The sequence below is a fragment of the Typopeltis vanoorti genome, chromosome 24, assembly GCF_054136105.1.
Source record: "Typopeltis vanoorti isolate ZY-2024b chromosome 24, IOZ_Tvanoo_1.0, whole genome shotgun sequence".
NCBI lineage: Eukaryota > Metazoa > Arthropoda > Arachnida > Uropygi > Thelyphonidae > Typopeltis > Typopeltis vanoorti.
The window spans coordinates 64391559-64416757 of NC_143572.1; the positions used below are offsets into that span (position 1 = coordinate 64391559).

Consider the following 25199-nt stretch of genomic DNA (forward strand, 5'->3'; position numbering starts at 1 on the left):
GAAACATGAAAAAATATTGTTTATTATCGATAAAATTATACAGTTTGGTAAAATTCAAAATTACTTAAAAAAATCCATTTCTTTAATTGTAATTAAAGGAATGGAATTACAATTTTTGATCATTACAATTAAATATTTAAATTGTAATGTCCAAATATTTAAAGAGACGAATTAAACACGATAATAAGCAATACGAACACTACTACTGGCGCAAACTCATATAAACAACAGTGGAACTGCGCGACGGACAGTGCCACATTACGCTAATAGCTCGCATCTCACTATGACGTGCGTATGTCAGTACGCGTAGCAATATGACACTGTGGTAAACACAGTGCCGCTAGCGTCCTTCGCCCATTGTGCTACAAGACGGATTTTTATTATTTTTTATACAAAAGAATAGAATTGTATAGGATCGTCGATGATAAAATTAAATATTACAAGCAAATATAAATAAATTAATAAATATATTTATATATCGAGAAAAATTGGGGATGCCGCAGTGCCTATGGACGAGCCGCCCCTGTTTGAGATAAAAACATTTTATTCCCAAAGGAGGAGTGGCGTACACAAAGTAACTGCAGGAAGTGGATGGATTGTCGGAGTGTCTAGTATGACGTAACAACCAAGGTCTCTCGTTATGTACTAATGACATTCAAGTAACCTTTGGTTGCTCCCGAAAGAAGTAGCCATTATTTATTGTATAATCGGGAAACTTATAGTTAATTCGTTCCAACTGTGGACAGATAAATTGGTGTCTATCTACGGATCAGACAGTGTATCGACAAAATCGTGAGTTCTGATTTTTTAGTAGTTTAATTACCGTATATGTCGGCGTATAGGACGACCGACGTATAAGGCGAGGCCTAAATGTTAGACTGTTTTTAGGTTATATGTCGGCTTATAGGACGACCGACGTATAAGGCGAGGCCTAAATGTTAGACTGCTTATGTTGTATAAGACGACCCCCCAATTTCTTCTTTCTTTCTTGTATTAATGCCAAGTTAGGTATTGTTGTTACAGCCGTTATTTTTATATCTGTGCATATCCGTTAATTTTTTGCATAGCATTGATTTAGTATTTACGCGAATTACCCTAATTAAAAGTGATTAACCTCAATTTTAATTAATTATTAATTTTGCATTTCTTTTTTGATTTTAGGATTATTAAAATTGTTATCATTTAAAATCATGGAACCAGAAACAAAACGAAGAAGTATGAAGTTCGATTTAAAATGAGAGTAATTGAAATGGCAAAGCAAACTAATAACTGTGCTGCTGCAAGAAAGTTTGACATAACCGAGAAGATGGTAAGAGAATAGAGGAAGAAAGAAGATATTTTTAAAAAAAAATTGCCAAAGAAAAAAGTGTGCCAAGAGAACGGGGATCACCCGATGGCCCCAACTGGAAAATGACGTTGCAGAATGGGTATTCCCACAAAGGCTGAAAGGTTATCTTATATCAGGCTGTTTAACTTGTGTATTGTAACCACTAGACGTCTGCTTGGACGTACCATTTAAAGATCACATGCGAGAAGAGTGGAATAATTGGATGTTGGCTAGTGAAAAATCATTTACAAACGGTGGATCTTTCAGCGCTGCATCACTTATATGTTGTGCAATTTTGTGATCAAAGCACGAAATAAAGTAGAGACTGTAATAAAATCATTTAAAAAGTGTGGTATCTCTAGTCTTATGGATGGTTCGGAAGATGATCTGTTGTGGGACACTGATGACGATGAAAACGAAATCAACTTACGGGATTCGAACTGGGATCCATATGACGATCATTTAAACAATGAATCTTGTTTAAATGAACAGATGATGAAGAAACTTAACATGAAAATTGAGGTTTTTGTTTGTTTTTTTAAGACTTACATCTACTGTAATATTTTAAATAAATTTATGTAACAAGAAATTATTCTGATTTTTTTATAAACACTGCCTATTTTCTTATATAACGATGTATTGTAATCTAAATGTTCATCCAAGAAATTAAGCTTCCGTTTTTATACTCGCCGTATAAGACGACCCATGATTTCGAGGGGTTTTCTGTAGTATTTGAGAGTTGTCTTATACGCCGACATATACGGTATATACTTATTCTTCTTTACACTCCATACAGTATATCGAATTCGAAAGTGGCGAGCAAAATAACAAATATATTGCTAAAATATTGTATTTACTATTACTATTATTAGAATTACGTATATCAAAAATAAATAAATGTCCTCAGCATTGTGTCATAAATGTATCAAAAACGTAATAATTATACCTTAATTGTATATATATATATCAGAAATCTGTACACATAAGAACAATAACAGCAGCCTAATTATACTTCTCGTTTACTTCATAAAAGAGAAATACTGGCTTCGAAAGATGTTAGACATGCGATACTACTGCCACTATTGATCCTCTTCAATTTTCTGCGCATTGTTCGGTGAGTATGGATCGGGGACAGTCTTAATTAAATGCTTCGGTCAATTGCTGCACACAGGAAGTTCTGTTTGTTCATACAAGCCTTTTCAGACGGTCTCGATCTCGTTCCTAACAAACTGTCCTGGAACAACAGTTATGCCTACTAAACAAGGAATGTGGGTTATTTTTCCACGGATTAAACATTCGGGATATCTCACGTTTTGATAAACTAGTCATCTCCGCTGTTTTCGAAATCATAGCATCAGCCAGACAGGCACCCAGAATAAGCCCCTTTATCGAACTCCAAACGATCCTTTCAAGTTTTTACCATTCTTAAACAGTTGCCTACATCATGTGGTGACGCTCCTGAACAAGTATTTTGCATATACGCTGCGTAAGTGACGTTTATATACATCTATACATTTATATATATCAATATATATATATATATATTGATATATATATGTCAATACCTTGGACATAATATAACAATTAGTAATAACATAGAAAGTGTAATATAACAATTTCTCTCTCTCTCATCATTTTTGATGTTATCATTAGTTTGTCTCTTTAAGACTTCATTTTTTAAATAACAATTAGTATATTTAATAACTTTTCTTATTATTACAGAGGTTACATATTTGGACTCGTAAATACACATTTGTTAATCATGGCCTTCACAGTCCTTGTTATAAGTGTGGCAATTACGACCTGTTTGTGGAAGGAAGACGTCACATGCACCGTGACTCGCCCAATTCTCCGCACCAAACAAGGACCAGTTAAAGGCACAACTGTTCCAACACCAAACGGAAAATCAGTGAATGCTTTTCTTGGTATACCATATACCAAACCTCCGGTAGGCAACTTACGATTCCGTCCACCAGAACCTGCTGCACCATGGACTGAAATATTACAGGCCAATAAATGGCCAAATGCTTGCATGGAAGTAGCAAACCTACCTAATACTGACAATATGGGTCCCCTGAGAGACCTTTTTGTTCCAAACAATCCTAATGAAGACTGCCTAAAGCTTAACATATGGGTTCCACACCCTCGACCTCAGAAGGCAGCAGTTATGATCTGGATTTACGGAGGCGGATTTGCTACTGGGTCATCTGATCTCTTTATCTATAATCCCAAGGTTCTAGTTTCAGAAGAAAATGTTATTGTAGTGACATTCAACTACAGAATTGGTTCTTTGGGATTTCTGTATTTTGGGCTTCCTGGTGCACCAGGGAACATGGGATTACTTGACCAGAATTTGGCCATTCGATGGGTTAAGGAAAATATAGCAGATTACGGAGGTGATCCTGAACGCATAACATTGTTTGGGCAAAGTGCAGGAAGCGTAAGTGTGAGTTATCATCTGTTGTCTCCATTGAGTCGAAATCTATTTAATGGAGGTATAATGCAGAGTGGAACTGCAAATGTGCCATGGGGAAAACGTAACAAATCAGAGGCCATTGAGTTTGGTTTGAAATTCGCGAAATTGGTTAATTGCCCACATGACATGAATCACCTCAAAGATATCGTCAAATGTCTCCGTAAAAAAGACTCAAAATATTTAATGAATAAAGAGGGAAGTCTTCATTCTTCATTCCTTCCTGTAATTGATGGAGTTTTTATTGAAGATGATCCAGAACTATTACTGAAGACTAAGAATTTCAAAAATACCAGTATTCTTCTTGGAACCAACTTGAATGAAGGTACTGATTTTCTCATTTTACAATTTCCTGAAATATTCAAATTGATTGAAAATCTCACCATCACGTATGATGAGTTCCTCACATCGCTAAAGACACTTTTGCCGTATAGCGAAGTGGCAGTTGTCCAAGCCATTATACAGGAGTATACAGATTGGGTGAATGCTGACTACATCGATGGACTTGGTCAACTTATTGGTGATCGTGATTTTGTGTGCCCTACTCAGGATTTTGTTCGAAGTTTTGCCAGTTCACAAAATGACGTGTATCTTTACAGTCTTGAGCACCAGTCGCCGTTTTCTATTAATGGGTGGGGCTTGAAATGGATTAGAGTTCCTCACGGTGTTGATATCGGTTATGTGTTTGGATTATTTCTGGATGTAATTTTACGTGGAAGGCCAGAAGAAATTATGCTTTCTCGTCGTATAATGAGACGATGGGCAAATTTTGCAAGAACAGGGTAAGATGTTTTTAAACTTTATTGCTCATTGTTTATCTGATTAATATAATAACCCATGATTTCCACAACTAAAGAAAAGTAATTTCTATAGTAAATTGATAGTTGTATGGCTATTTTTAATTCCACTAAGTAATTCAAGGCTCTGAGTAAAACGAGATGGCTACGATTATCTAATTTTCTCTTGTCCGAAATCTTCAAAATGATTAGCAGCAATGAACATAACTGTTGAAACAATTTCCTCCACACTCCTTTAGGCAATAATACCTGTTAGAGGATTTATTATAATTTATATCTTAAACAACTGATTACTTGGGGTTATTTAAAATAGTTATACATATGTAGAAGAATCCAATCCATCAGTATTTGATCGATTTCCTCCATTTCATTCTTCTCAGAGGCTTGAATATTTCGAGGAATTGAAAAATTGCCGTTTTGATTTGTAGCAAACTTCATCGTTGATTATTTTGTGATTATAAAGAAGGTTTTATAGAAGTCTATTATAAAACAAACAGTTTATAATTCTTAGGCGAATGCCTAATAATGAGTATCAAATGAGAGAAAGTACTTTGGAATAGTTCAAGGAGACTAATCCTATTTAAATATAACATAGAAAATAATGTTATGCAAGTATCCACACGCAAGAAAATAATCAGTATATATGACCAAATTTAATTCTTAATTTCTGTTATTCCTGTGTATTTCTAAATATTTTAAAACTGTTGTGTAACCTTACTGTACCATTGACTAAAATATTTGACTAAAACAATTGACTAAAATGACTAAAATATTTTTTTTCTGATCCTTGATTTAATATGCCGGTTCTCAAACAAGGTGAACGTTGGGCAGAGAAAAATTATTTTCCCCTTCCGTTTACTCTTGATTTTAAATAATCTCATCTCAGCGAAATGGGCTATAGAATCACATTCTTACAGAGAAAAGTTTATTATCATAAGATAAAGGCTGTATTTTCTTTTCCCAAATTCTTCAGAATCACTGGCGGCTATGAACTCAACTACCGGTGACCGCTAAGCGTGGAGAGAGGCTACCTACCGAATTCGAAAAAGTCAGTTGGAACTAAAAAAATCCGCCTACTCCCGATGGGAAATCAAAGCATTACAAGACTTATTTATTTATAATAACATTTTAAACTAAAAAGATAACCATATTTATTATTTGTTATTCTTTTTTCCAGCAACCCAAATCTCTCACCAGATGGCACTGAGGAAAGTGAAAAATGGCCTCTTTACACACCGGTGGAAAGAAAATATTTAATATTCGACAAACCCGAATCTTCCACAATAGGTAGAGCTCATCGCGCTAGGCAGTGTGCATTCTGGAAGCAGTACGTACCTTACTTGTTAAAACGGAGAGGTTAGTATATCACAAATCGCTAAACTGTTATAATTTCTTGTATAATTAATCAATAGTCTATAAAGTCAATATTTGAAAGAAATAGTACCATTTTTTATATCGCTTCTATACATGACAGATTTCTGTAAACCTATAGTACATTCGTACCATGGATTGGTTTTAGATTTTTTTTTTTGCAACTAAGATTTCAGCACGTTACATGTGCTGAAATCTTAGTTGCAAAATATAAAAATAAAGATAATATTAAGGGAAAATGTTTTTAACAATATAAAAGTATAGTGAATCATTTCTCTATAATAGCTATGTAAATAATAATAAGATTTCTAACTTATTTCTGATATTCTATCTGTTTATATTACAGACAAGTCGAAATCTTGTGAATGAAGAAATACAAATGAAATCCGAATGCGACGAATTTACGGGTGAAGCTGAACTGCTAGAGTGTTTCCTACAAATGAAGTTAGTTGAAGAATTTTCTGGAATATCTTGATATGTAGTTCAGCTTATATTTAAATATTCTGTTTTTAGTTTATTCATCTTCTTACGTTAGCACACGAACAATTAGACAGGCCACCTAATTCCACTTTTTCGTGCTTAAGTGAAAGTGTCATCGGACGGATCAATTGGATGGGGTAAGAAAAGTATATATCTGTGTGTTAGTGCATTGTAGAATAGGAAAAATACATTGCATCCCCATCCGGGGAGTGAGGGGGGGGGCGGAATGTACTCTCCTGCGGAAGGATGAGAGGAATCCATATGTATTATTTTGTTTTATTATAAATAATAAATAAAATATAAATCGGCTGACACTTTTATTCACCAAAATACAAAAAAGTCTGTGCATGGCAGAAGAAGGCGAATCCATTCCAATAATAGGGCAATCAATGCGTTTAGTGAAATGAGTATTCATTATAACACGTAGGAAAATTAACTTTTCTTTTATGAACTTTCTAGATTTTAAAGTGCTAATTATTTTGCTCGTATAACAACTGGAAAATTTGACGTTTAAAGCAATTTCGTAATTTCGCGTATTGGTGACGAATTCGTACTTCACCTTAGTCCTTAATTAAAATACATTTATCACATATGTAAAGTGTTGTTATAGTACTTATTTTTCGCACTTTTTTTGTAGTTTTCACGTACAGTGAAAACACACAATTGAATCTCCAAGCCACTGCTAAATGTCTGAGAATGCTGCTAATCCAGTCGTATCCAATAAGGAAAAATAAAAGAACGAAACATGGTGTTTCAGCAAAACTAGAACTAAAAGAAATACGAAAATAAATTATTCATATATTTTTATAATTTTTTAAATTTGATTAAATATCTGCTCATGATTGAGATCAAATTAAAAAAAAAAACATTCAGAATGAATTACAAAGAAATTCCTTTAATTTTGAAAACCTTTAATTCACTGCGTCTATTTTTTTTTCATGACGACTAACAACGCGTCTGTAAAATGACTTATATAGGTTTATATGGTTTAATTAACATTTCGCACACTTCATTTTGTGTAAAAACAAACAGTAGTTTATTACAACATATATTTTTAATTTTAAACGGGCTCCATACAGTTTTCTTCTTCTTCATGTAGCTTCCTCAGTGAGAGGGTTCAGCACCATGTCCTTCCAGTTCTCTCTGTTGGTGGCTTTTCTTTTTGTTTCTGCATAGCCATGTGATCCTGTCCATGATCTATCTTCAAGCCATGTCCTTCGTTTTTTTTTTCCTCTTGATCCTTTTTCCTTAATTTTTCCTTCTAAAACTGTCAGTATCCTCTGTCCTGCTGAACCTCTCAGTACATGTCCTGCCAATCTCATCTTTCTCTCGATCATTTCCTGTTATAAAGATCTCTGTGTTCTCATTCTCTGTAGGACATCTGTATTTGTCACATGGTCTGTCCATGGGATTTTCGGAGCTCTTTTTTTGCACCACATTTCAAAGGCCGTTATCTGTTGCCTGACTCTCTTTTTGAATATCAGGTCTCACTTCCATATGTGAAAACTGGCCACACTAATATTGTTATCATTCTTTTCTTTGTCCCAATACTCACAGAACTTCTGAACAGATCGTTATTTTTCCAGAATGCATCTTTAGCTATGGCTGTTCTTATTTTCATTTCTTTATCTTGTTTTCCATCTGCAGTAAAGTAGGTGCCAAAATATTTTTATTCTGTTGTATTCAATTTTCATATTGTTTATGAATATTTCGCTCGGATCTACTTTCTTTTTAGATTTTCATAAATTTTTTTTTTTTTTTGCATTAATATCTAATCCAAATTCTTTACCTTCTTCACTTATTAGCTGCAGTAATTTGATTAGTTGGTTTCTGTTTTTTGCTATTAGAATGGTATCATCAGTATATCTAAGATTGTTTTAGATGCATGGAATATTAGGCTCACAGTTCTGTAATCCTCACAATTTTATGCATTATGTTTCTTTGTAATTGGTATACAGATAGATGTTGTAAAAACTTCAGGTAATTGTATTGTTTTATAGATATTTTGAATGGATTTCACTAAATAGTTGTTATTATTGCCAGTCCAAGCTTTCAGAAGCTCAGCCGGAATATTATTGTACCCAGTGGATTTATTATTAGGAAGATTCTTAATTATATGTTCTACCTCCTTTCTTGTGGGTAGAGTGGAATCTGTTGTTACGTTTAACTTAAGGTGTCGTCAATCATCCAACATGTTACCATTATCATCATCTGAGAGATCTGATTAGTACTCCACCCATCTTCCATTTAGCTTTTCCTTATCAATGAATATGTTTCCATCTTTTGTCCTTGACGTTATTAGACTGTATGCGTTTTGTTTTTCCATTAAGTTCTTTCACTCTCAGGAATGCTTCTCTGGTTTTGTTCCTATTTTGTAATTCTTCTATCTCAGTGCAATGCCTATTTATCCAATTTTCTTTCAATCTTTTACATAACTGTTTGATTCTTTTATCCAAAGTTTTATATCTTAACCTTTCTTCTTCATTTGCTCCTCTTCCATGTTCTTCTTTCATCAATAAGGTTGATTACCTCTTGAGTTATCCATGGTTTTTTCTTTCTTTCTTCTTGTTTATTGATGTAGTTTTTAGCACATGTTATGATAGCTGCTTGTAGTCTATTCCATTTAGAGGGTTCATTTTCGTTTTGAAACTGTACAGACAGCAGTTCTGAAATATTTTCATTAAATGTTAATTTTATAATCGGATTTTGTACCATTTGCAGATTCCATTTTAGGGGTTGACTTCTTTTAAATTTTATTGTTTTCAGGCGAATATTCATCTTCATTAAGACCAGTCTATGATCAGATCCATAGCATCACCTTTGAATCCCGTATTCCATTGAAGTAACGTTTACTGACTACAATATAGTCTAATTGATTTTTGTATGTTCCATCCGGACTTTCCCATGTGTATCTTGCTGTTATTTTTTGCTCAAAATAAGTGTTAATTATGATGAGATGGTGCTTGTTACAGAAATCAATCAGCTTTTGTCCTCTCTCATTCCGAATTCCTAGTCCACTTGTGTAGATGTTTTCTCTGATCGAACTTTTGCATTCCAGTCACCCATAGCACAAATAACTCGATTTTTCTTGACTACGACTTCCTTTATACACCATTCTATTTCATCATACATTATATCTATTTCTGCTTCCTTATTCTGTTCTGTAGGAGCATATATTTGGATGATCAGCATATCTCTAGGTTTACCATACAGTTTACGACTTTTATTTTGTAAACGGCGACAAAATAATGTCGCTTTATAATAGCGTTACGTCATGTTATATTCGAGAACAAGTCACCGTTTTGGTTGCTGTTGTAACTGTCACTCAGTGAGTAAATTTCTTCATTAAGTTAGTACTCTACGTCAAGTAATTGGAAACAAATCTTGTTTGAATTAGAAATATTATGATATATGTTGTTTTATTATGATAGTACGTCTGTTTTTATCGCTGTTTGGTTTACAGTTTAACTAAGCCTATTCCATGTTAACAGTTAATGTTATGCACTAAATGACCGTATACAAAATTACGTTTATTTACTCGAACAGTCAATTTGTATGGATAATGTCAGTTAAAATGTGGTTGGTTGTTCTTTTATGCGGGATATGTAGCAATGATTTGCCGTACTAATTAATTAATTAATTAATTATGGATTTACTGGTACACTTACGCTTCACCCAAATTAATTCATTGAATAGATATTTAAATAATAATTAAAAATTAAAATGTGCGTTTGTTTGGAAAAGCACATTATTATTATTATTATTATTATTATTATTATTATTATTATTATTAATGTAGGCACCTCAGGGAGTTTCTGGTTCCGAAATCACAACCAGGAAAAAAAAAAAAAAAAGCTTCGTGGCTCCAACTAAATTGGTCAGTCATAATCATGAGGGTGGCACATTCAGAAATGTTGAATTGCCTCTATTCAAGCCAGTATAGAGAGTTTATTTTCGTCTCTAAAAATCATGAAATCAGATTTAAGAATATCAATGACGCAGGGGACTTTGTTGAAGGAATCTTTTTTTTTTAACAGCAAATTACTGCGCATAATTAAAAATTCGAAAATTCATTTTTTTAGGGAATTAAAGTTAACTTGCATGTTATAATATGGCAAGTATAAGTTAATGTTTTCTTTTCTATGATCAAAATAAGTTGTTTTCAATTCATAACTCGTTCATTTTTGTTCATTTTGTTCATTAAAGTAAAGATCAGATTGTGTATTTTTAACCCATAATGTAAACATCATTCCAAAAGTGCTTTCATTTGTCAATTGGGTTTGATCATCGTTCACTTCAACAGGTCAGAACTAAATTAACATTTTTATAAATTAAAGGAGCCACATACGGAGCTATTACATGTCAGTTGAGTGCAAAGATCACCCTTCACCAAATAAGCAAGAACGTTCTCTCCACTTGGTCAAAGATTTTCTTCTATTGTCTTTGTATCCCACCCACAAAAGATTGTAAATCTCCAATCCGCTGGTACCATTCGTAAACTAGGGGTTAAAAAATCCGAAAGCCCTGCTCTGGAACTAACCGTGGAACTTTATCATGCCACTTCAGATCTTCAAAGAAGGGTGATGGTCCCACACCAGGATATGAAATTCACTTACCACCGAAGACCAGTACTGTATGGATGAAGTTTAATAAAATTAGGTATTTAGGACTTCTGCTAAAATTTGTCTAGCCATATATATATATATATATATATACAGCGCTCTGCATAAGCTTTAGAACTTGATTAAGTAATACCAACTAATGTCTACATCCCCCAGAGAGTGAGGTTAGTTTACGTTCAGCAGTATACAGGTTATAATGTGTAATATAAAGGGTTATTTCTTTGTACGTCATAGTTATGAAAAGTGAACAGAGAACTTCGATTATATTTTGTTACATTTTGTTTTAAGCCGTATTTTTGCTATTACAGAAACCCTAGAAATGGTACAAAAGGCCTGTGGAAATGCTCTGAACAGATGTACCGTCTTCAGGTGGCATTCGCGATTTCGTTACGGAAGGGAGTTCAATAGAAGATGACGATAGAAGTGGCCGTCCTACACCGACTCGAACTCAGGAAAACATCGCCGCTTTCGCCGAATTATATCACGGATGATAGCAGGGGCGTCAACTATCCCTGAGAGCGTCGTTCGTGGCCCGGAATTAGGATTTGGAGAAGGGGAAGCTGTGCGCTCGTTTTGTTCTCCATGCCTTGATAGCTGAGCAAAGAGAAGATCGAAGTCACGTCTTGTCAGGACGCTATTATTGCGATGGGGGGATGCAAACGAAATTGCTTTGACAAAATCATTACAAGAGATGAGCCCGTTGGTGTTTCGCCTACGATCCCGAAACCAAACCACGGAGTTCTGAAAGGGTTGGTGGATATACTAGCGAGTAGTACTGGCTAGTATACTCAATGCTGGAGCTCAATGCAGCCTTGCAGCCCTTATGGACACGAGCCACCACTGGTTGGTGGGTCATTTCCCAAACCGAAGAAATTGAGATTCCAAAAGTCACGCGTGAAAATGATGTTGATAAGTTTTTGAGTCTCAAGGCGTACTGCACAAAGAATTAGTACCAGGAGGGGGGAGAACAGTAGATGCACAGTTTTACGAAGAAGTTGTGGATCATCTCCCGAAACGCATTCAACATGATCGTCCTGTCCCAATCCACTCGCGAGGCAACGCGCCCGCTCAGAGAGTTACAAATGTGCGTCACGTTTTTAACACAGAAAAGTATCCCCATCCGTTATAGTCCAACCACATAAGCGAACTCTCGTTGGCAGACTGCCAAGAAGAGTTAATTCATGTTGAAGGGGAGAAAGAAATAAGGCGAACACGCGAAACCACGTGCTTTATAGGTAAAATTTTCCATCTGTTATACAAGCAAAGTAGTTACCACTTTAAAAACTAGAATGATCATAAAAGAGAAGTTAATTTTCCGACGTGTAATAATAAACAACTCATCTCACAATACGGATTGATTACCCTATTATCGGAATGGATTCTCCTTCTTCTGACATGCGCAGAAGTGTCGAAGGGTCTCGTATCTGTGGGCGTACTATATCACCCCAGATTCCGCTTACTATCAGATTTTTCCCTACGAACTATTTTCCCTTCCCCAAGTTGAAAATGAAGATGAAAGGACACCAATTCGCAGATGTTCCAGCCGACCACAAAGCTGTATCCTATGAATTCAAAATATCGAGCAGCGGAATTTTCTGCTGCTCTCCGAAAACTACGACTGTGCGACCGTGCTAAAGTCTGTATAGATGCCAATGGATCGCATTTCGAATAACAAAGATGTTTTATATTTCTCTCATTTGTTTTTGATTTTTTTTATCATTTTTGTCCCAAAACTTATGGACTGCGCTGTGTATAATGCATTTTGGAGCAAATGGTCCAATTAAAACTAAGAACTTGATACAGCTCCAAACATTGATTTTTAATCTCCATAAGTGAAGGAATAGAGTGATATGGAAGAACAAAACGAATCTAATAGGTGTTATGCATTTTGCGAAACACCTAAAAATTAATATAAGTTTATGACATTACTGTATTGAAATACGAAACAAATAACTGGACAAAATACAACGAGATATAAAATACAAAATATAAAAAAATTCGCACATTCAAGTGATTATTATTACGATTAATAGTAAGAAAACTAAGCACTTATACAGGATAAAAATATAAATTTTTCCTTAAGTAACGGTTGATTAAAATTTTATGTAGAGTACATGTGTGTCGTATTAATACTGTCTTAGCGAATCTCAAACTCGTCTGCATTCACAGCACATTACGTTAATCACAGAATATTACGTCAAAATTACAGGCTTGTTTAAAATATAAGAAAAATAATCACATTTTTGATTTCATCAAATCATGACGCCACTGTTTGATGAAAAATATTTAACAATTCACAACAAAATAAGAATTACTTAGTTAAAAAAATCTTTTTTATTTCTATTTTTATCTGCAGTAAGGAATTACAAAAAAGCAAGCTTCTTCGATAAAATAATCGCTAAGGATATTTATTGCAGTTAATTCTGACTCCTTCCTGTACAAATTCTCAACTTATCTGTAAAAGAAATTGAAAATTTATTAGAAATGACATTCTCTTGATATGTTAAAACAAACTTTTTTATATTTTTATAAATGCATAAAATTCTCACACTCGTTTTTGATTCACCGTTACAAATTTCGAATATCATCATAAATATATATTTTATCTAGGAATAACTGAACTAAATACATCAAATGGCTGTAAATTATCAGAATCAACGGTATTCATACGAACAGATCTGTCTTCCCAAACATAATCCTTGGAAATAAGTTAATGCACACCATATTGTGAGGAACGAACGGCCATGGCGCCAACCTTAATAAGATGTAGGACCTCCTTTTGCTGCGATGACTGCAGCGTTCCTAAGGTGTATACTTCCCACAAGCTTACGTTAGCGATCAATGAGAAGTTTGGATCATTCTTGTAGGCATGTGATGAGGTCCTGGAATGTGAGGCGGATGTCCCTCGACGCCTCAGTTCATCCTAGAAATGTTCGATAGAATTGAGATCAGGGTTCTCTGGAGATCAGTCAAGTGCAGTGACATTAATGTTCACAAACTGCACATTTACAGCAGTAGTCTTATGACCCAGTGCGTTGTCTTGGTGAAAGACACTATGGTCATTTCCGTAGAAACTCACAAAGTAAGAAGGATCGCCTTGTCCAGGATGTTTAGATACCTCTCTGAGTTCAATGTTCGTGGGACCACAAACAGAGTTCCGAGGCCAGACCACGAAAAACAGGACCATACCATCATACCGCCACCTCCGAATTTCATAGTTGGAGTTACGCATGCTGGGAAGAGACGTTCACCGGGCATCCGCCACAACCACGACCGTCCATCTGCTTGGAAAACGGTGTAGAGTGATTCGTTGCTCCATAACACAACTTTCCAACTTTCACGTTCCATTGTGACACGTTTTTTTGCACCACGGAACACGACGCTGCATGTTGGTTCGGGTAATATGGGGGCCTGCACATTGTTGTCGTACCATAGAAGCCCATGTTGTGAGCCTCGGTTCTGCATGTTTTTGTGTAGATTTGTGTTCCCGTCGATGCTCGGAACTCCACATTCAACGAGTCGGCCGACAAATGGAGATTTTTACATATTATCCTTCGTAGCACCCTGCGGTCGCGTTCAGTGAGTCGTCCACTGCGAGTACCACTTGCAGTTGACTGCCACTGCTACCATCTCAGTATGGTATCACCGATTGTTGACCTGGGATGGTCCACTTGGTCAACAGTTTGCCGAACAGGTAGGTCTGGATCACGGCATCCTATCACAACATTTCTTTCAAACTACGTCACTTCCTTTATCGCAGCCATTTCACATACCTTGACACAGTTACACTGACTTGGGAGCATTGTGCACCTTGTCCATGGGGGTGTCTGTTGACTTCTTTCCAAGCAATGTTTATTCGTATGATGTACTGAATGCAAGTGATTTTTTTTAATTTATTCGGTATTGCTAGAGATAATTAGTTTTATGGGCTTATTTCTGTCAATACATACTGTATTTAAATATAACATCAACGCAATATTTTAAGGTTTACACTACATATACTACACTACAAAACAGAAAAATCGACTATAGACAGAGAGAGAGAGAGAGAGAGAGAGAGAGAGAGAGAGAGAGAGAGAGAGAGAGAGAGAGAGGGGATGCTATCGGATCTTTGGTTCTAATAGGGCCACCTTACGTGGCAAAGTCGTCAACGGGATGATTCCAGATTGAGCACAATGCAAGGAGACGTAAACGGCTGACCCCAGAGCAGAAAATATGTTTCAGATTCAATTGTCGGAATAACGGAAGAATAATGCATCAAGACATGGAGACCAAGACGATTGCCGTCAGATCTACCAGCTGTCAAGTACTGTGCATCTGTTATAGTGCAGCAACATTCCACTAAACGAAATCATGCACAGGTCTGTCTCTTCCATAGGGACTACCATCCTAAAAACACAGGTCGCCTTCCGCAGCGGTCATGAGGGTTACTCGTTGGTCAATCAACCACCTCTACATTCACCCGTTAGATCAATTTCGGAATCAATTCATCCTTGTTCACCAGTGAACTGGCAGCGATCTCAAATACTTCACGACATGAACTTTAGTGAAGAAAATATTTCTTGATGTAGAGAGAGATTTGTTTTTTTAGAAGGTAGATATTTGAATTCTTTCATGCATTCACTTTAAATGACAGAGTATTGTTAGAAAAGCCTTGCAAAGTAAAAATATTTACATAAAAATAATCGTAATTATTTGCGTAATTTTTGTAATTATTTATTGCAATAAATTTAAAACTGCATATTTTAAAAAGTTGTCATTTAATATTTCATACACTATATGATTAATACACTTTGTTAATCATATAAATCATATAATATCCGAAATGTTTAAGATGTACTAACCTGCCCATTCTTCCAAGAAGGGCACGTATTGCCCCCAGAAAGCACACTGTCTTGCACGTCGTGCATAACCTACAGAGCAAGAATTCGCCATATCGAAGATTAAGTATTCCCGTTTAGTGGGTGTGTAAAGCGGCCATTGTACTCTAGTTGAAGTGCCATCTGGTGACACAGTCGGGTCTCTGAAAAATAAAATAAATAAATAAATAAACAAAAATAACACATATGTATGTCTATTACAATAAATATTTTCATGATTTGTTCGCAGTTCGTATAGTTCCTTGGGATAATTAACATATCATACAGCATTTGTGCCAGTTAAATACCTTATAATATGTGTCTAAGTCAATATTGTATCTTATTCTTGCTTATTAATAATAATTAAAAAAAATAAAAATAAAACGTTCTTTCTGTAAATCTTAGGGAACTGTTATTATTATGGAAAAATTCGCTTTGGGATGTTACATTGCTTATATGAACTTGTACAAGTTTTTAGCAGCAACAAAAGAGATAAAGGACATTAAAAAATATTGAACATTTATAATTATTTTATATAATAATTACAAAACATAAGCAAAACTGATTGCATATTCAAGCCAAATTGCATATGAGGAAACGCCAACTATACTTAACGTGTGAAATATTTTGGCCCTTGTGGCCACACACACACACACACACACACACACACACACACACACACACACACACACACACACACACACACACACACACACACACACACACACACACACACACACACACACACACACACACACACACATCTTGTAAAGCTCTAATCTGATTAATTTGCAATTATTGAATTGTTGAATGATTTTCATCTCACGGTGTGAGAACGCATCCTGCTTACTAGAGATCCATACCGGTTTGAAAAAAAGTTCTATGTTGTCTTCTAGAAGAGGAATATCTAATCTTGAGCCCAGCAATTCTACTAATGTTCTAATCGTTCATGGCTGACATTGACATAAAAAATTATCCTTCCATCAAAATTTATCCAGTAATTTTTTTGAAAAGTTATCTATCCTTATATATTTTAATATAATTTTTAATTCCGATTTATTATCGAAATAAGAGAATCGATTGGATTTTATTCTAGGTAAAATAATTTCTCTTTATGTTATTTGTTTGTTTTATTCAATTTTATCTAGTTGAAAATTAATTAAAAAAAACGATATCACAGATATACCGAGATGAGTTTGGTACATCATGAAGATCTCCAAATAGTGGATGAACCACAGGTAATACGAAATATCACTTTGTGTGCAAACTGTATTCCATATTATCCGAAATATCTATAATAATAATAATAATAATAATAATAATAATAATAATAATAATAATAATAATAATAATCCCAATAAACCAGTCTAAATATCATCAAATAAATGAAAATGTATTTGCAATGCATGATATAAAATGAATACTGCACCCCAATTTCCAATATCATTCTTATTTAGTTATAAATAAAAAATATAAATTTATAAACTTATAAATTTATAATTAATACAATTATCAAGATTGGTTATATAAGCTGAATTTAGCGTGAATTAAAGACATTCATCACAACCAATAATAATAATCGTATGTATAATTCATTCTATGCGTTAATTATCAATACCATGAATGGGACATGTGCACATGAAGTAACTTTACGGCTTACGAATGTAGCAAAAAAGTATAAGAATTTTATTTAAAAACTCCAATATATTTCATCCAACGTTATTTGGATATCGTCAAGGAGACAGACTATTAACTACATTCAAAAGATGAATCACAATAACGAATCATAAATCGGGTGTATATTAGCCCGTCTCGGTCGCAGCTGAAGTACATTATATTAGAGTTCAAAAGAAAAATTGTAAAACGTAGCTGCACTTTTCACCAATATACCACTACAAGACTTCGATTTTTAGAATCTGATTTCCCACAAGATATTATTAATCTGTTTAAATACACCATCAATTCAGGCTATTTTAAGTGGAATAATAAGTTGTTCAAGGAAATGGAATGGAGGAACAGCGATGGGCAGTCCTATCTCAACTAGCCTTAGCAGATTATTTTATGGAACATCTGGAAAAAGAAGTCTTTGATACTATATTCCTCAGATTCGTATATGGTATATTCGCCATCTGGTCCCACTGTGATTCAGAATTATATTCAGTTCTTAGAGAAAATAAAACTCTTTGTACTCCCATATCAGGTTCACTACTGAACGTAGGTCCAACAACCAACTACCCTTTTTTGGATACCTTAAATATTCCTAATCCCACAGGCTATGTTGAATTTTCTCTTTTCTTCTGCTGATCTACCGTAAGCTAAGCTTTACGGGTAGACACATTCACTCATCCTTCCATCATCATTCTTCACAAAAAATGGGCATTATCAAGAGTCTAGTAAATAGAGTTCATACAATCTGTTCTTCTGATTACTTTTCTTAGATGAACTGAATAAAATTAAAAACAATTAGATACGTAATGGATACAACAAAACTACCATTCAAAACTTATTTTTAATCATCATCCTTCTACCAGACTACAATCCGATGTGAAAAGAATTGAATATCCTGCCTTAAAGCAACCTCGGAACAAATAGCAAGGATTCTTCGAAAATTCAATCTATGCACTTGCTTCAAACCAGTTCGGAAACTCTTCTTTCCTACCATCCACAAAGGATGCATTACCACTTATTTCCTTACCAGGTGTCTATCGGGTACGTTTCTCAAAGCACATGACGATATACCATCTTCATCTGTCCAAAATGAAGATATGCCATCTTCATTTTGAACAGACTGGCCGTTCTACATTGATTAGAATTGAAGAACATCAAGAGCTATTAGCGTAATGCGGCGCTGTCCGTCGCGCAGTTCCACTGTCGTTTATATGCAGTTTTTACGCCAGTAGTCGAGTGTTCGTAGTGCTTATCGTGTTTACTCTGTCTCTTTAAATATTTGGACATTACAATTAATGGATTTAATTATAATGTCCAAAAATCGTAAATCCATTCCTTTAATTACAATTAAAGGAATGGATTTTATTTTTAAGTAATTTTGAATTATACCAAACTGTATAATTTTAACGATAATAAACAATATTTTTTCACGTTTAATTTTTTTTTTTAATTTTTACCATAATTTTGATATTTTATTCAAACACGTATACACTGTACTTACAGTGTGTATGTATATTTCGAAAGTTTTAGCACCCCTCAGATTTCAAGCCACGAGCGTCCACTGTCTACGCAAATTTTCAAAATCCTTCCTTTGAATTCCAATAGTGTAATATCATGTACTTCATCCGCGACTGACATCGAGCTAATATACGCATAATTTTCGATTCATTATGGTGATTTATCTTTTGAATGTAGTTAACAGTCTGTCTCCCTGACGAAGTCCACGTAACATTGGATGAAATATACGGAGGTTTTTAAAGAAGATTCCATATAATTTTTGCTACATGTGTAAGCCGTAAAGTTACTTTATAATACGTTAATTATATTAACATTCATAGTTAATCTTGCATAACAGAAATCAATTACATACAGATTAATTATAGCGAATCAGTTTCAGGAAACGGAATATTCCGATTGCCAAAACGATAGAAAAAAATAAGGCGAACACGCGATATTAAGAGAAATTAATATTAAGAGAAAATATTGTAATATTTTCTCTTAATATTCAGCATTTTATTTTACAGGCATAAAACAGGAAACAAATAGTTACTTAGGACCAAACCGGCTATCGCATACTCCATTTTGGGGATAAAAGGCATTGGCGAATTTACTAATTAGTTTATTTATACATAAATGGTTGTTATATGATCATGTCGCACGTATAATTGTCATGTAGGTGTCTTCTGTGGTGTACATGATACTACGACAGCACTACATGAAAACTTTAGGTCATTACTAACTTTTGTTTATACATTACTAACGTTAATGTTTAATGTTTATAAATCAAACTTTTGTTTATACATTACTTATTTTTAATTTAATTCACAAATTAAATTACTGAGAGAGAGAATACTCACCCTGATCTTGCAAAATTTGCCCATAGCCTCATCATACGACGAGATAGCTGCAGTTCCTGAGATCGACTTCTTAATAATGTGTTGAAATACAATCCCAATACATATCCAATATCCATGCCATGAGTAACTCCCATCCACTTGGGAAGCCATCTCATCATAAAAGTAGGTCCCCGATACTCGAAACTGTAAACATAGACATCGTTGTTCGCATTGGCAAAGCTTTGAGCAAACCATTCAGTAGGACACACGAAATGACGATCGCCTACCGATTTTTCGGCACCTTCAACATAATCCTTGTCTACCCAATCTGTGTATTCATGGATGATGGACTGTACAATTAATTCGTCATTAGTAGGCGCGAATGTCTTTATGGATGTAATAAATTCTTCTCGTGTGATGTTCAAATTGTCAATGAGCCTGAAAATTTTAGGCAAATAAATCGGCAAAAATAATGTCCCTTCATTCAAGGTGTCACCAAGTAGAATACTCGTGTTCTTGAAACGTTTGGTATTCAGTATTGTTTCTGGTTCTTGTTGAAGAAAAAATCCATCTACTACAGGAACAAATGAAAAATCAAGAGGTTCTTGAAGATTGCTCTCTTGTTCGACTAATTCTTTTGCATCTTTCCTGCGTAGACAAGCTAGGACATCTTCGAGAGAATTGCTGTCGTAGGGACACTTAAGCAATTTTGCCAGCTGAAGACTTTGCTCAAGTGCCCTTGATGTGTTACGTATTGCCCAAGGAGAATTTGCGGTTCCGCTGTGCATAATGGCCCGATTGAATCTCCTTCGACTTACTGGAGATAAAAGATGGTAACTGACACTTGCGCTTCCTGCATCCACTCCAAACAAAGTTATACATTCAGGATCTCCCCCGAAATCAGCAATATTTTCCTTAACCCAACGAATGGCCATTGCTTGATCAAGTAGCCCTACATTTCCTGGTGCATCCGAACAGCCAAGATAAAGAAAACCCAAAGATGCAACTCTGTAATTCATTGATACCACAATGACCTCCTCTTCCGAAACTAATATCTTAGGGTCATTGACAACGCTGTCTGATGATCCCATAATAAATCCTCCTCCGTGAATCCAAATCATTACTGCTGCCTTTTGAGGCCTTGAACGCGGAACCCATACGTTTAACTTTAAACAATCCTCATTTGGATTTTTGGCAGCAAATAAATCGTTATTCCTGGCATAGATATTCCTGTTTCTGATGGTTGCTTGCATACATGCATTTGGCAGCTGGGTGGCGTCCAGCATATCAGTCCATGGTGCAACAGGCTCTGGTGGACGGAAGCGGTACTTGCCTACAGGTGGTTTGCCGTATGGTATTCCAAGAAAAGCATCCACTGATTTTCCGCCTGGTGTTTGTAATGTTATACCTTTAATTGGTCCTTGGTTGGTATATTGAATTGGATTTAATGGTACCAGTTTGCGTCGTCCTGAAACGCAAATTGCTATTGCAAGACTTATAAGGATGGTACTTCTGAATGCCATCATTAGTAAATGGTTTGCACTAACTGTTGCATGTAATGCGAATCCAAAAGAAGGGATCTCTATAAGAGAGAAAACATACATTCAATTAAATATAGTAGCTATTATATTTAAAATTTTGAACAAAACTAAAGTAGGACAGTGAAATAAGAGATATTTGTTATGTTACATTCTGGATACACAAACATTTGTGGAAAGACAAACCCTTAACCTTTCAAACAGTATCCGTATTATTAATCAAATTAATGATAAAAGTCTATGGATGTTAAAATAGCCTCAAACGTGGTCTTACTTTTAATAAAATAACTTCATCATATGTATAGAGACAGCTCACACTTATTTAAACATAGCTTCTTCCATCTGATCTGTCGTATAGTATGTACATACTGTACAATAGATCCTCAATCTATGGTTATTTCTCCACATACATCCTCTGAGACAAAGCGGGAGGCGAAGCATCGCAAAGTTTATGATGCTTAGGGAAAAGGTGGTTTAAAATTTCATCTATTCAAGACCGACATCATATACTTTTTTTGCCTTATGTTGTATGGATTCAAATCCAATCAAAGTTCTGATACATTTTTTTCTAGGTCATTTGATAAAGGTTCAGTTAGCTGATCTCATACGGTAGTTGCTCCAGTAAAATAATTTTATCTCCCACAAAACTAACAAACCTGCCATTGTACACACATGCACTTCGTAGATGTAATTTGATGGTCTTAGTTTTTGAACGTAAATTGAAAACAGCTGTTTTTCTTAGTTTTTGTCATCTTTCCTTGTTGGTAATTTCGCTTTGTGTGCGCGCATAAGCATTACGAACATTTACGAATGATCCATGCATCAGGAAAGGCGCCAAGCTTATGAGTTTTTTTTTTTTTTTTTTTTAAATCCTATCCTGGTTGATTGAGTGGATAACGCTAACTAACAGTCCGTAATCTCGCTATGAGTAAGAATATTTGTGAATATCTTAAGCTAGTAATAATTTTCATTGAAGAGTGTGATACGACCATCTTCCTTGGAGGTCTAAAATTGTATAAAACAGTTCTGTTTTTTTCTCTAGAGAGCAGGGTTGTGATTATCTAATCCTGTATGCCAACCGACCTTCTACTATTCGATAGATCTACAGCCTTTCCTGAGTGGGATTCTCATGATAATAATAATAATAATAATAATAATAATAATAATAATAACAAAAACTCTGGAATCGATTGAAAACAAATAAATATGAAAAAGCTGTAGTCGATGATAAACTCAAACCTCAACCTGTAGTAGTCCTTCTTTAGATCGAGTATTCTGCAAATTTAAGTGCTACTCTGGCATGATACTATTCCAGGAAATGAAAAACCAAACCATAACTTCTCATACCAACTCATGAGCAGCAAAACATTTGGCTTTCGATTCATGAAATAAATGCAGCTAACCCAAAGAACGTCAAAAATACCGACTTATTGTACCATAGTCTAATTTTACAAGAGAATCTTTAAAATATATATTCAGGGCTCTCCTCAACTTGGTGAATGCCATCACTACTGCTATAACGCAATATACACATCTGTTTATAGAAAGGACACACCAGGAATATTTATGCCGGCCTTATGCAGAGATATTTTGCTTTCCTGCTGCAATACCACTGCGACTGCTTAATTTCCTTATCCCCCACCGCTCAAAAAAAAAAATAAAAAAAAAAAAAATTCGGCAAGTTTGTCCATCGGTTGGAAAAACCTGGGTTCAAGTTCTTTCTAGAATGCGAAGAACTTTTATAAGTATAGTTTAACCTAAAACATAAAATATAACATAAAACCAGCCGGAGAACACATGCAGTTAACAAACATAATATTTACTTGCTGAGGTCCTAATTCCGTCCATTTCGAATCGTCATGAACAGTGACCCTGCTCTGAAACAGCCACTTTCAGATCTTCAACCGATGTAAACTTCGTTCGCTTAAAATGCTGTTCTTCTTTCAAATATAAAGCATGTCTTTGGCCATGTGATTTGAATCCATTTGAAGCCATTCGACAACTGTGAATGCTATCTCTTATTTTCCCAGTCGTATCATATAGCATGCATGAAGTTTAATCGCTATTCTTAGGATTTGACATGTATATATATATTTTTTTAATTTATTGTATCATTATTCCAAAAATTTGAACAAAAATACCTTATAGTGGACAAGTGCTCTAAAAGAAACAATGAGACTGATGTAGAAACTATGAATGTTTCGTAAAGAAGCTTACAGTAATACATCGCCGGCATTTACTAGTTGCCCTAGAGCGGACCATATATAAGACACAGGCGACGCCCAAGCGCCTATATATTCGCCTTTTATTGGTCCATTTTGATAAGGTTTCACAGGCCTGACAGCTGTTTTGAACTGGTTGGTTCTCTTCAGAGTCCAGGCAGAAACCTTAAGAGAGCAAAACTTCTCGTTCAGTACTAAGGAATTCGAAGTGTCGGTGTATTTTTCGTAAGCGAACTCTCGGTTGGTGCGTAAAGTACTCGTATTTACTAAAAATAAAGAGCCAAAAGGCTTCATTTCGGCGATAAACAAGTTATTTTAAAATATATGAACGCAAAATCCCTGTAATGTGTACTACTGAAACGAACAAAGCCAAAATGAGAGAAAAAAAAAACTCTCTAAAACTCACCAAATGGCGTGTTACCACTTTAACCGAGTACTGGATGTCTGCCAAACTTCTCCTTAATTGGGCTTCTCGCTTCTGCTGTACACCAGCTTCGACTGTGCTTTTTCATGGAGTTACTTTATATACTCGTTGGCAGCAAAAACGTCCTTTATTCATTTACAGACGCAATTAATAATTTTGATTTATATGCAGTGGCATGCTTTTTACTGTCATTTAATATTGTTTATTTCGTGCAATCTGCATTCAGAATCGCATGAAATAGTCTTCGTGCAAGTAGATCGCATAACGAGGCTATACGATAGTAGAATGAATACAACATTAAACAACCTTTGACCTTTACCTTATAAGAAATGTAATAAGTTATTAAATTTAAATAATCACTACACTGTCGTTTATTTTATTTTTATTTTTAAATTTGTGGATTTATTTTCATTCATTGATTTTATTCCTTGTAGGAATTGCAGTTGCTTTCTTCACCTACGCAACATTTGCGGCAAAAATTACACATTCGATGAAACACAAAACGAGTTTTGTTTTTTCCCAAAGTATTTTCCACGGTTAGTGAAAGTATAACTAGTGCTAGCGTTAATTTACTTTTTTTTTATTTGTTTATTTTTTTTTATTTGGAAATAAATATGGACGGTGTGACTAAATGAGTTGTTTGTTGAAGACACGATTATGGTACCTAATCGTGTATTTCAGAAAAAGTCACGTTTTTAATTTTAAATTTATTGCTGTATGAAGTTTAGTGATACTAGATATATCTTAAAATACTAGTATATTTCATTTATCGGCTTTGTTTTATTGGCAAAATATATTCTTGCAACTGCTGTGTCGATTTCGTGTTTATTACGTGTATCATTTGAGTATTTACGTGTATCACAATAACTTCATATCCATATATTAATTTCAAAATGTAATTCAGTGACCTCTGTCGTTTAGACTTTTAGAATAGCAAATTCATTTTGATTTCATCAAAATAATAAAATAAAATAAAACAAACAAATTATGGTTTTGGAAAGAAACATTCGTGAAATATTACAAGTAAACAATCTAATGCGTTTCATTTCCTCAGAGAGCAGGCCAGACTCTTCCTATTTCGA

General features: G+C 34.8%; 2 protein-coding genes across 2 annotated transcripts; one reads left to right on the forward strand and one right to left on the reverse strand.

The window, feature by feature from the left end:
- Positions 1 to 688: 688 nt before the first annotated feature.
- Positions 689 to 6690, forward strand: LOC150093322 (acetylcholinesterase-like). Its single transcript, XM_090413975.1, has 4 exons — positions 689 to 792; positions 3050 to 4582; positions 5775 to 5953; positions 6315 to 6690. Exons 2-4 carry the CDS (start codon positions 3090 to 3092, stop codon positions 6335 to 6337), a joined length of 1695 nt encoding a protein of 564 aa, XP_090270101.1. The 5' UTR covers positions 689 to 792; positions 3050 to 3089; the 3' UTR covers positions 6338 to 6690.
- Positions 6691 to 13381: 6691 nt separating this feature from the next.
- On the reverse strand, positions 13382 to 24204 carry LOC150093323 (acetylcholinesterase-like). Its single transcript, XM_090413889.1, has 4 exons — positions 24100 to 24204; positions 19955 to 21515; positions 15915 to 16093; positions 13382 to 13525 (listed from the first exon to the last, which is right to left on the reverse strand). Exons 2-4 carry the CDS (start codon positions 21457 to 21459, stop codon positions 13488 to 13490), a joined length of 1722 nt encoding a protein of 573 aa, XP_090270015.1. The 5' UTR covers positions 21460 to 21515; positions 24100 to 24204; the 3' UTR covers positions 13382 to 13487.
- Between the last annotated feature and the right edge of the window lie 995 nt (positions 24205 to 25199).